At 42.4% G+C, this 12,245-nt stretch overlaps 2 protein-coding genes across 2 annotated transcripts in view; one reads left to right on the forward strand and one right to left on the reverse strand.

Annotated features, from left to right (window-relative positions):
- The first annotated feature begins 1,379 nt into the window (after positions 1 to 1,379).
- Positions 1,380 to 5,713, forward strand: zfp36l1b (zinc finger protein 36, C3H type-like 1b). Its single transcript, XM_030770324.1, has 2 exons — positions 1,380 to 1,544; positions 3,092 to 5,713. The coding sequence occupies exons 1-2, from the start codon at positions 1,497 to 1,499 to the stop codon at positions 4,109 to 4,111; spliced, it is 1,068 nt and encodes a 355-aa protein (XP_030626184.1). The 5' UTR covers positions 1,380 to 1,496; the 3' UTR covers positions 4,112 to 5,713.
- Positions 5,714 to 10,665: 4,952 nt separating this feature from the next.
- The window catches only part of rad51b (RAD51 paralog B), a 32,179-nt gene continuing 30,599 nt past the window's right edge, over positions 10,666 to 12,245 (reverse strand). The window contains exon 11 of the mRNA XM_030772553.1: positions 10,666 to 10,778. Within this exon, the coding sequence (XP_030628413.1) occupies positions 10,666 to 10,778 (113 nt within the window). The remainder of the gene's footprint in view (positions 10,779 to 12,245) is intronic.

A 12,245-nucleotide genomic window follows, 5' to 3' on the forward strand; every position in this document is an offset into this window, starting at 1 on the left:
AAACGATCAGCAGCTGTCACGAAACTGCTATTAACGTATCGTTTAAATGGACACGATATCTTCAGAGAGCTTTTTTGGATAGATGTCATAATGACTGTAGTTATAATGACCGTAGATTGGAGTTCAGCACTTTGAGAGACATTTAGAGAAAAATATTATTCCTGAGGGAGAGATGATCCTCCTGTAGCCATGGAATAGGTTATACTGCAGAAAATGATTTTCTGGTGACTGGTCCGTTGAAATATAATGCAAGGAAACTACCCAGAAAAAAAACCCCCACAAAAAACAAGCATTCCTCTCCTTCACCTCATTATACTGACACCCTGAAAAAAGCAAGACAGAAAGTCTCTCTCTCTCTCCCTCTTTTCTCGCTCATACGAACTCACTTAGCTTCCCTTTTCTCTGAGGCCCAAAGAAAATCAAAAATGAAAACGAAAGACTGAGTAACCTTGCCAGTAATCAGGCTTTTTATACTGCAGAGATGCAAGCCAGTGATAGTTTACATGTTCAGATTTTAACTATAGTTAAACTGAAAATACTGGACAGCACTGAACCAATGAGAAACTCCAAATTAGTGACTTGGTTTGCTTTGCACTGCTACACGGGTTATGATTAAACAACGTCTGATCACCTGCTAACGGCTTTCAAGTCTTTTTTACCGACGGATTAATATTTCAAACGTAACTAACTAGTATTTAAGTCCTTTCGTGTGCCGTTGATGTGGAGATAATTAATAACGTGATGCACTAATTGTAAGTCGCTTTGGTATAAAAGCGTCTGCTAAATGCCAAATTGTGATTTGTGAATTGTTTTCTTACTGAAGGTCTGTTGGCCTCTTATCTATTTTAAAGCAAACCAAAAAATGAAGTGTCCACTGAATACGTTACTGAATGTTAAATCTATATCTATAGCAACAGATATAGATCTATATCTTCATATCTATACCTATATCTATATCTCTCTAGCCCAATCACGGCACACATAGATAAAATAATCAGGGCAGTAGAACGGTTTTCCATTCGTTGCATTTTTAAAGATAAAACTCTCAAGAGCTGCTTATAATCAGCAACGGCTGCAGAATCGGTGAACCAGGTCTTAAACTGTACGTCAGTCCAATTTCGAAACGATTAAAAAGTCCGCAAGGGCATATTTAGTGATAGTGCACGTCTTACGCAGCGAAATGAAGCAGGTTTCCATGTAGCCTGTCTGTCGTGCGCTATAGAACGTCAAAATGCAAGTGCCGTGCGGAAAAGGAGGACGGCTTGACCGCCAGAATCTGTGCCTCGAAAATGCCAATCACATGAAAAGCTCCTCCTCTCTTCTGTGCAGATAACTGTGCCAGTTTTATAAAGGAAATGCGCAAGTTTAGAAGGACAGAGGGGGTTCTCAGCGGGGCAGAAGGAACACAAATTCAGGAATACACCCACTGTGCCTTAGAAGACATTCATTTTAAATAGCATTTAGTATTTTTTTTTTAAATTGCCCATACTGTAAAAATGACGGCAACCGTTGCATTCTACGACCGTAACGACGTGGCGAACAAGGTAGCGTAACCTACGTTTTTAAGTTTGCAAAACTGTGTTGCGAAGACAGCCGACGTGAGATTTCTAAAATACAATGTAAAGAATACAGTGTAGATTTTATTCCATTCACACCAGTTAGTACTACATCTGTAAAGGCTTAAATGCATTTGAATGCTTTTTTTTACTGTTTTGCTTTGTTGGAAACTTGTATCTATCAACACTTTGAGCGATCTGGTTGCCTGCATCTCTGGATCGCACGCTTTCCTGCTTAGCTATGATTCAAACATCGACTGTCATTGATTGAAAATCCGATAATAGTTCAATGAAAAACAGTGGTCTTTGTTTTCTTACTGATCTGTTTCTTACAAATTATGAGGTCTCTGTTTCATTACAGATAGATTTGACAGTGAAGTGTCCATACGATTCATGATTTAATTGGACTCGTTTTAGGTCGCTCGTAAAACGCCAAATCACTGAACAGAGTGTAGCCTACTGTAAGCTGGTCATGGGACACCACGCAGGTTTATAGTGCTATCGTAAAGTTTATTGCTGATAATTCGCTGACTAGAGGTCACTCATCAAACAGTAACCCGACCAGAGCTATTCCAGTTCAAACTAACCGAGTAGCACATATAAGTACAGTAAGTGTTGGCTTAGTTTCTGTCTCGAAGCAAGCGCAGTTAAACTAGTGACTACTGTTCAGTCTTATTATTATTATTATTATCATTATTATTGTTATTATTATTATTAGCCTATTATTATTACCTTTTAACTGTATGCACTTAATGCGGTCGCGCATAGTGATCTGCATGCATGTCGAGCTTTGATACATGCTAAGAACACAATTTCCTCAGGAAGAGGGCAGTTACAGATGTAGTTAAGTCTTGTTTGTGTTTAACAGAATGCAGCGTTTTAGTTACGTGGTGAGGGCCCTTTATAAATCTCTGAGTCTTACGCTAAACGACCTAATTTTTTCGCAGGCTGTGCCCTGTTCATCAGTGTATCAGAATATTGCAAAACGAAATAACTTTGTGCGCTAATGTCCACCCGACATTACAGAAATAAGTTTTTTCGCCCTTCTGGTTAAGGAGAAACAAGACTGCTCTCCTTCTACCTAAAGTTGCTTTGTTCACTGTTAAGCTGATGTGCATGAAGGATCTGACCTACTGGCTCTTACTCACCCTGTTACGTAATGACTTATGCAGTCCATGCACCCTCTTTTGCGCGCCCTTTTGACATCGCAGCTACGGGTGCTTCGGGCTTTCATTCGTTTGTGTATTAATCTGAACTTCCAGCTCTGAGTGATTCTGATGTCTTGTAAATGGATTTTCCAGCCTATATATACAGAGAAAGTTGCCTCTCTAGTTAAAAAAAAATAACAGCAGTGAAACGTTTTTTTTTAGTGGATGGACCACAGACTGAGAAGTTATTGCTAAAGAGTATGATAAAAGTCATCACAATGCATTCAAGAAAAGTGTTCAGTTTGCCACCTGTTAAAGGAAGGACAGAGTTTATCTATTAGCCTGATAGCCCAGGTTTGTGACTCTTCTGTTGACTTCCATTTGCAGAACAATACCATTTTGGACTATGACACCACCGTTAGCAGGCCACACACAGCATCTGCCCCCAGCAACCCCCCCAACCTCCCCTCTATTGCCCCCACTGGGTCCCTGCTGGACAGGAAGACGGTGGGCGCACCTACACCCGGGGGAATTTACCAGCGCAGACACACAGTCAGCTTCTCTAGCTCCAGATTCCACCAGAGCCAATTTGCCAACTCTCTCAAGATGGAACCCTCAGCCATAACGGATGGTAGAGCCAACAACTATAACAACAACAAGGAAAACCGTTTCCGCGACCGCTCATACTCTGAAACGGGAGACCGCTTGAAACCAAGCAGCGCATTCTACGTGGGAGCCAGTGGGAACAGCCAGGTGAACTCCAGCCGCTACAAGACAGAGCTGTGTCGGCCTTTCGAAGAGAACGGCTCGTGTAAATATGGCGACAAGTGTCAGTTCGCTCACGGCATGGGAGAGTTACGCAGCCTGAGCCGACATCCCAAGTACAAGACCGAGTTGTGCCGAACCTACCATACCAGCGGGATCTGCCCGTACGGGGCACGATGCCACTTCATCCATAACGAAGAAGAGCGCCGAGGCCCACCCCTCTCCACCTCCAATAAGCAGGACCGCCCTCGCCTTCAACACAGTTACAGTTTCGCCGGGTTCTCCAGCTCCGGCGGATCCGAGGACAGCCCGATGTCGGTCACGCCACCCCCGCTGTTCCACACGGAAAACCTCCAGAACTGGCTGGCCAACCCCTTCACGTACTCAAGCCAAGAACTTGCCAGCTTGTTTGGCCCCAGCTTGGGGGCCAACCACGCCTCAGATGCCCCTGCTCCGCACTCCCCAACCATCCCTTGCTTGTTCCGGTCCATGTCTGTCTCACCTCCCACTCCTTTGGACTCTCTTTCCGACCAGGAAGGCTACCAGAGCAGCCTGGGAAGCCAGAGTGGTTCCGAGTCCCCGATACTAGATGCCACTCGACGCTTACCCATCTTCAGCAGGCTGTCAGTCTCTGAAGACTAGGACTCACCTCATCATCACCAGCACAAATTTGAGAAATGGTAACCCAGGATCCAGAGAGAAAAGAAAAAAAAAAAAAAGAGAGTGAGAGAGGGAGGGACAGCACTTGCCTTCTCATGATTCCCTCCTGTTCTGGCTTTGTTTACAACAGACCAAGTGGGCCAAGAAGAGCGGCATTGCCATTCAGTCAAAATCGAGCGAACCAACCCTAGATTGATCTACTTCCTCTTTATCTTCCCACAAATCTCTGCGTTGATCCTGTAAAGCTCTCAGTTTTCAGTCCCCAGTCATCTCACCAAGATCTGTTCAGACTGCAGACGACATTGACATCCAGGTAAAGCCCTTTAAATTGGAGTGGGGCTCTTGATATTTCAGCAAGCAAATAATTAAGGAAGAAAAACAACAACAGCAACAAAAATGATTTTGTAGCTCATCCTCTGGAAGACATTCTAAAAGGACAGGCAAACTGAGACTGTAGGGAAATTGCAAATGGTCACAGTCCTCCCCAGCTCAGGACTGCGTGCTTCTGTATTTAGGATTCTGCCCTCTTGTTTCACTCTGTAGCATTGCTCCTTATGCTTTGGTAGCTCCGGAAGTGCCAGTTGCTCTCCTTTCTTCCTTCATCAGTCTGTTCCACAGCTACAACTAACTCAAGATTCAAAGCAAGAGGAGTGGGTAGCCAAAATCCAAAGTGCCTCTTTATTACCCTTATGTTTGGGAGGATCTTATGGACTCATGGTCACCGCTCCACAGATCCTGTGTGATTTATTATTATTACTTTTTTTTTTTTTTTTTTTTAAACAGTCTTGCTTTCAGGCGGTCTGAAAACGATTTGTATTTCCTTCTGGTGCTATAGGCGCTGTCACTATGGATACCATCCCCAGGACATGTGACCCCCACCCCCACCCCCACACTAAAAGGTTTTTGCGGACATCGCCTGTGTGAAGTCCAGTCATCAAATGGTCCGACTTCCTCTTTCCCAAGACACTTAAAATGTGACTGATTACCCCTAGTGAAATGCCCTTTTGACTATTATTATTATTATTATTATTATTATTATTATTGTTATTATTATTTAGTTAAGAAAAAACTTTCGAGCCGAAGGTTTTGCTTGTCACTGCTTATTTAACTTAAAAATGTATTTATTGCTGATTGTAAGCATTTTTTATTTTGTTTTTGTATTTATCTGGATAATGAGTCAATAGAATATATTTTCTTTTATGTTAAATTATGATCTTACGTATTAATCATAAGATTGTGAAGACATTTTTTTTTTGTTGTTATTTTTCCACAGTTAATATATTATACTGCAATGACATTTTGTAACTACACTTTGATTTCTTTTTAAAGTGAATCTTTAATTTAAAAACAAAAGTGCGAATGTTTTGCATTTTTATTTATTGTTCATCCTCCCCAACGTTGGACTGCGGTTCCAGACTGACTGTCCTTTAAACCTCTCCTGAATGGCTCCGGCCATGTAGAATGTACACTGTGTTGCCTTGACAACAACAGTCCTATACCTGTGATTTCTATATTGGATTGTTTTGCCTTCCACTATAACTGCGTAATCTAGGCGAGAATAAACCCCACTCAGTGCTTATTTTAGTCCTTCTGAAGCTGAACCTTTTGAATGTGCTTTGGATTTCTGGATTCAAAAACGGACATTTTGATGAGGGAATTACATTATATGTGAACACACGAAGAGTATATGAATTAATATGATCCCATTTAAAGTCACAGTCTAGTAAATCTGTATCCGTTTCAGACTGGTCAAGATCGGCTGAAAATGGCAAATTGAACAGTAAGCATTTGTTTTGATCTCTTATGTCTTCAGATCTTGAATTAGCTCTGAGAAAATGAAATGGAAAATATGATTAATTTAATCAACTTCTCAGGATCTTCAGATCCACAGTGTTGCACACCTCACTTCCGCCTGTAAAGATTAAAAACAAAAAGAAAAGAAAAGAAAAAAAAAAAGGGGTACTTATTTTAAATTTGTTGACCACTTGTTCTTGTTAAGTGCCTAAAATACATTCCTGTGTCCCACCCTGCCATGTGAAGTGCCTACCAAAACATTCCACTGTCTCACCCTGCCGTGTCGGGAATGCAATCCCAAAAAGATTGTCGATTGAAAGCCTTGTATCTGAGATTGGGGATTAACAGGACCAGAGGTTTCACTACAATGATTACTGTTCCATATATTTTGTAATGACAGATTGCAGTTTAAAAAATAAATAAATAAATAAATAAATAATAATAAAAAATAAAAAAATATATTTCTAAAATGATGTCAGTGGCTTTCCTGACTCCGTGTGGTAGTGGTTGTCATGGATGCGAGACCATTCCAGGTTCACATTCCAGAATACTTGGAAGGTTCATAAAAATTCAGAGACATTCCGTATTTACAGCACACAAAGGAAAGCGTTTTAAAACACATGGAAGGGCGCTTGTGCTGCAGCAATACCTGCTGGCTGGTCTCCGTTTTAGGAATTAAAGATGTTCTCCTACACTATCCTGAGGGTTCAGTGGCCTAAGGTGCAAGGCCAAATTATCATGCAGTACTAAGTAATCACTTGTAAAGCTGGAAACAGTAAAAGCAGCAGTTACTTTCTCCGAGCCTTGTAACGACTGAACTGTTGATTGTGGGGAGCAGAAAGGGAACTGTGAAATCCCTGTCTGGGAATTATTTTAGGAGTTGTCTGTATTTGGGCTCGGGCCATCTGGAGGGAGATCTTGAGGACACAAAGCATTTGGGGACTAAGATCTTGAGCAAACAGCTGTGCTTGTTATTCTGTGGCATATTCTTTAACTTTCTCTGGACAAAGTCTTTCCAGGACAAACACGCTTACAAGCTTGTTCTCCGTCTAGAGATGGTGGATTTGCCTAGGCATAGTCCATAGCCCTGAATAACAACATCAGAAATAATAACCTGCATTCAAACCTTTTTTTTTTTTTTTTGAAAATGTCTCAAAGATACGAAGTCTAACTTGTTTCAATTCGGGTGCAACCTTACAAGGCTACAGAAAATCAAAAACACTATAACCCTGCTGCCATGTTCTGAACTCCTTGACTACTAAAGCTGAAAATTAAAGGACTTTGTTCCGAAAGGATGTGACAGAATGGCTCTCCTGTCCACTGTCTTCAATAATTCAAGAAGGCTCAGTCGCCGTGGTAACAGTCAGATGAGTTTCTGTGCCGATGATGTGAGACTGAAGTGTCCACTGACTGTCCATGTGAGGGGACAAGGGCCTCATTCTACACAGCCACTCCTCTTCAGCATCTCTGGTCAGTTATTATTTTCACACAAACAGCCAAATAATCAAAACGCCCTTCATTGGGAAGTGAGGTCCCATCCACAAATTACACTTGACACCGAGTGCTAGCTTAACAGAGCAGTGATTGTGGTTAAACAGAAATTCTGAGCCAAAGTTAAAGCCAACTGTTCTGTGCTCTACCAAGAGTTCAGTGGTTTATGGCCAAGCTGTACAGAGAGAAAAAAGCTTGTCCCTTGGTGCAATATTTGTCATTGCTCTCAAGTTCTAAAGACATATTAACATTTTTTCGTGTTGAGTGAATGGGTTTTCCTGGAAACCGAGGACTTAAAAACTAAGATCGCCTTCCTTTCTGTTTGATTCATGCCTTGATCCAGCTAAAGGCCAAGTCTCTCTGCCTATTCACGACGTACATTTTAACCCTCTCACTTCCTCCACTGGGAACTCAACTGAGCTAAAAAGCTAAACTCTGGTTCAATATTAAGTTTTGCCCTTCAGGGATCCTGTTTGTTCTAGTTGGTTGGTGTTACAGCGGAGGGAGTCGAATGTTACCGAAACATGTAAGGAAAAAGTCCTGGACACAGTTCAGTAACGCCCAGGTCTGCTTGCAGTTTTGGGTCACTGTGTCTTTAAGGGCCATGGCAGGGAATGGGTCAGCATAATTGAGCAATGCTCCAGCAGTAGACTTTGTAATATCTCTATCAGCTGTTTTTTTTTTTTTTTTCACCCTGTGTTTGAACGCACAGAGTGTTAACAAGGACATAAAGGTTTCGCCATTTCACACAGTACTGCAGAGTAAGAGAGCGAGAGAGTAAGAAAGAGAAAGAGAGAGAGAGAGAGAGAGAGAGAGAGAGAGAGAGAGAGAGAGAGAGAGAGGAGTGGATGGAGTACTCGGAAAATTTTAGGCCAAAACGCATGACAGGAATTTGTTTAGTGATGAGAGAGAAGCACAAACATTAAACAGAGGAAAGCCATGAAAAAGCCATGAGGCCAGAGAAGAGGAAAAATGATCCCAGACCAGCAAGATGTCATTTCACTGCACTTGAGGCAAGGAACTCGTTAAATTAAAAAGAAAAAAAAAAAAGGGAAAAAAAAAATTAAATGAGGCGTTAAAAAGAGGTTACTGGTCAGCAAAATTAAAACCCTAGCACTGAACTGAACTATTCCACATCTTCAAAGGAGACTGTTAACTTCATGAAGTACACAAAAAAGTTATAAATAAATAAATAAAGACAGAGAGAGGGCTGCAACATGACAGTCTAAGCACGGAGAATGTAACAGGCTATTTGTGTGTGTGTGTGTGTGTGTGTGTGTGTGTGTGTAAACCTTACTCTCAAAGGACATCTCACAATTCTCTTCTAAGTTCTCGTTCACTGGTAAAAACACTGGCCGTCTCTCTGTGGTATAACCAAAACTCTAAACAGCTGACGGAACACAGGAGAGCAGACCAAGAAATCAGACACAATCGCCACGCTTTCCTCCATAATCCTGCTGCAAAGAGGAGGCAAGAGATATCATAACAGGTCAACTTTTCAGACAACCTGCTACAGCGTGTTAGCTCCCACAAACAACACAACAACCAAAGAAACAGCGAGAGAGAGAGAGAGCGATAAAGGTTTAAAAACCTCACATTGTCTGCTTGGTGCGGCCAGTCAACTTTTCCAGCTCTGGAACTGGGCACGGTCAAGTCTGAGGTTTGATTATGAACACATTTGGCTGGTGGAGCTTCTCTCTGTGTCCCTCCGTCTTCCAATCTCAGTGAGAATAAACTCAGAGGCACCGAGCACAAGGGCCCAGCCTGTGTGTACGTGTGTCTGTGATCTGCGGCGACCGTCCAGCACGGCTACAGAGAACGAGACTGCTTCACATTAGGCAGGAATATGTTTACTTTCATCACGACTTCAGGTTACATCTTCATCCACAATATGCCGCATTTCCAGTAATGTTTTCAAGTTTAATTTCGCATTTCATTTAACATCAGCACAGTTTATAAAGTCGTTTTGCTTAAGAGTGGAGAGGACAGAGAGTTAGAGGAAAATCCCCATTAGAAATGAAAGAGATTAATAGTTTGGAAGAAACAGAGTAGAGCCAAGGACAAACACAAATTTCCAACAGCTTTAAACAAACATCAGTCTGTCAGCATAAGAAACACATCAGCGAATATAAACAGCATGAAAACTCCAGCACTTCTGCTCACCAGTCACCTCACACACAGTAACACCCCCCTGAGTATTGTTTTTGCCCTGTTTCACAACCAAAGTCTGCTCTGTCTGTGTGTGTGTGTGTGTGTGTGTGTGCGTGTGTGTGCCTGCGCGTGCTTGAGAGCAAAAACAACGGGGGGAAAAAAAAAAAAAGGAGGAACCACCCGAAATAACACCATTGTTCATCTAATCAGACGAATTTCCCTTTAAGGCAGAGAAACCATGGGAACAGAAGTCATGGGAACGGTCGCCGTGGCAACGGCAGAGTTCCGTAAGAGTTTAACCCAGTTTGACGTTTCTTTCTTCCACTTCAGCCGCCGCGTCCGTCGGCGGAGAGCTAAAAGGCGGGAGGCTGTAAATCAGCAGCCGACAGGGGCGAATCAGACTAAACACCGAGGCTCGGCTAATGTTCCACCGAGACGAGACCGTGTGTCAAACCTGTTAAGCCTGTTCTGGGCTCAAACGCTGTCCTCTGTGCCCACTCAGGGCCCGACTGAGTGCATGCTACAGCAATGTTTAACCACAGGGCTAACCAGACAGACACAGTTACCTCTATTAACATCCGTGCGGCCACAACCGATTTGAATATTTCATTGAGTAGACAGCTGTAGTCGAGGAAAGCAGAGGTCTTTGTCACCGAGTGACACGACTGGACTTCTGCACGCCAAGAGAGTAAAAGCACCAAACGGCCCTCAAATCCCAATGACCTCAATAAACCCATGCAAAAAAAAAAAGTGAATGAGTGCGTGTGTGTGTGTGTGTGAGAGAGAGAAAGAGAGAGAGAGAGAGAGAGAGAGAACACGTCTACTGATGCAAAAACTATCTGAAATGTCCGCTCCACCTAATGTATTGTTGACCGTCCTCCTTAGATGAAGAAGATTATGCGATAGCTACCATGATTACCAATACAGTTTAATAGTGGCTACATGTAAATACACACGTATGTAAACTTGGCAAGGATTCAGACACATGGCTTATTTAACTGTTCTGTTTCAGTCTTTTTTTTTTTCTTTTTTTTTTTTAACTGTTTCAGTCTTTTACAGGTTGACAGCCAAGTGCTCTTCGTTTAAATACAGAGGTTTTCTCATGCTTTGGGTGTGGCCTGGGTCAGGTGGCAGTGAAGTCCCGTCCTCACTCTGATTGGCTGGAGCCCTGGGTCGGTGCCTTCATTCGAGAAAGTTTCTAGGTCATCGTTTCCTAGAAAACATCAAACAAAACAAAACAAACAAATGTGGAAAGAAGATATTGAATACTTCGGTTTCACAGAGAAAAAAAACAAAAACAACACAACACAAAAAATGCTGAGTATCTCACAAGGGTTAAATGGCGAGATGACCACAAACACAGATTTTCGTTCCACACGCTTTTCTAAGATCGCATTTAAAGCTCTCTTCTTGCCCTTCAGCTCTGAACAGACTCTGAATGTGGGGTTGTTACCTCTGGGCTATCAAGGAGTTGGTGCCATCACGGACTCGTGTTGGCGGTAAACATTTACCAAAGTTCCAGCTCAAAACAGACTTTTAACAACAAAACAGAAAAGCAGCTAAACGAAAATAAGGGGGGGCGGGTAACTTCCAGTCACACCTGACGTCAGAGAAGGAGTATTTTTATACCGTGGTATTGTTTTGCCATAATCTATATTCACTTCCCCAACACACAGGCCCAGACAACTCAGATTATCACAAACACACACCATCAGTGGGGTGTGAAAAAAGGATTACATATGGAAAAAACTCATGAAAGTGGGGGGAGTTTGTGAATGTGAAGTACAAGCCTGTGCATGTCAACTGCCAATTGCAGAGAAACGATGAATGGTTTATAGATACTCTTACAAAAAACAACTGTTACAAAAAACGGATTATTTATGTTATTACGTAAAGAAATTTACTACAAATGATCAAAAGTACTGAGAATTTTCACCAGGCCTGGATATGGATGTCCTGAACTTCACAGGGCAGAACGGGTGGGGTTGGGTCAGGCCAAACCAAACCTGTATTTGATACGGTGGGAATTCTCCAGAGTCTTTTACCCTGAATCTATATTCTGAGAATTTCACATTAACCACAGTGCTCTTGTGCTCTATCACGCAAACAGAGACCAACCAGTGTTGAGTTCTGTTGATAATCAGACCATTCAATATTTATACCGGAAGTTTATTTCGTTTTGCTGCAGAACGAAAATTCCCTGCGGACAAAAGCAAAAAAGGCGAAGATGTCTAAAGAGGACTTAAATACAGGTGTGAAACCCTCGTTAAACAACTCATTACCTCATTCCTGTGTTCATAATAATGCTGAAATTCCACAATACTTCACTGCACAGCAAATGTTCAAAAAAGGCTGCGCTAAAAATGTTCATATCCATGGGAGATCCCTTAGGAGCTGTGCTTTTGACTTTTGTCCTTTCAACAAACCCGACCGGAGCTGACCCAGCCAGCTCGGAGAGGCAGCAGCAGAGGCCCAGGAGGTCAAGTGCGGTGACCTGGCGAAGGGAGGATGAGAACGATCAGTACCGCCGATCGTTGGTGGTGTCTTAAGCGCAGAGTATGCCGTTTCCATACGAGTATTTCGAAAATCTGTGTCACGGTCCATGCCATCATATCTGCCTGCTGGTGTGATGGTCACAATGAGGGTCTGACCACTGTTCTTCTCAATGACTCCAGTTCAT

This window comes from Chanos chanos, chromosome 4, assembly GCF_902362185.1.
Source record: "Chanos chanos chromosome 4, fChaCha1.1, whole genome shotgun sequence".
NCBI lineage: Eukaryota > Metazoa > Chordata > Actinopteri > Gonorynchiformes > Chanidae > Chanos > Chanos chanos.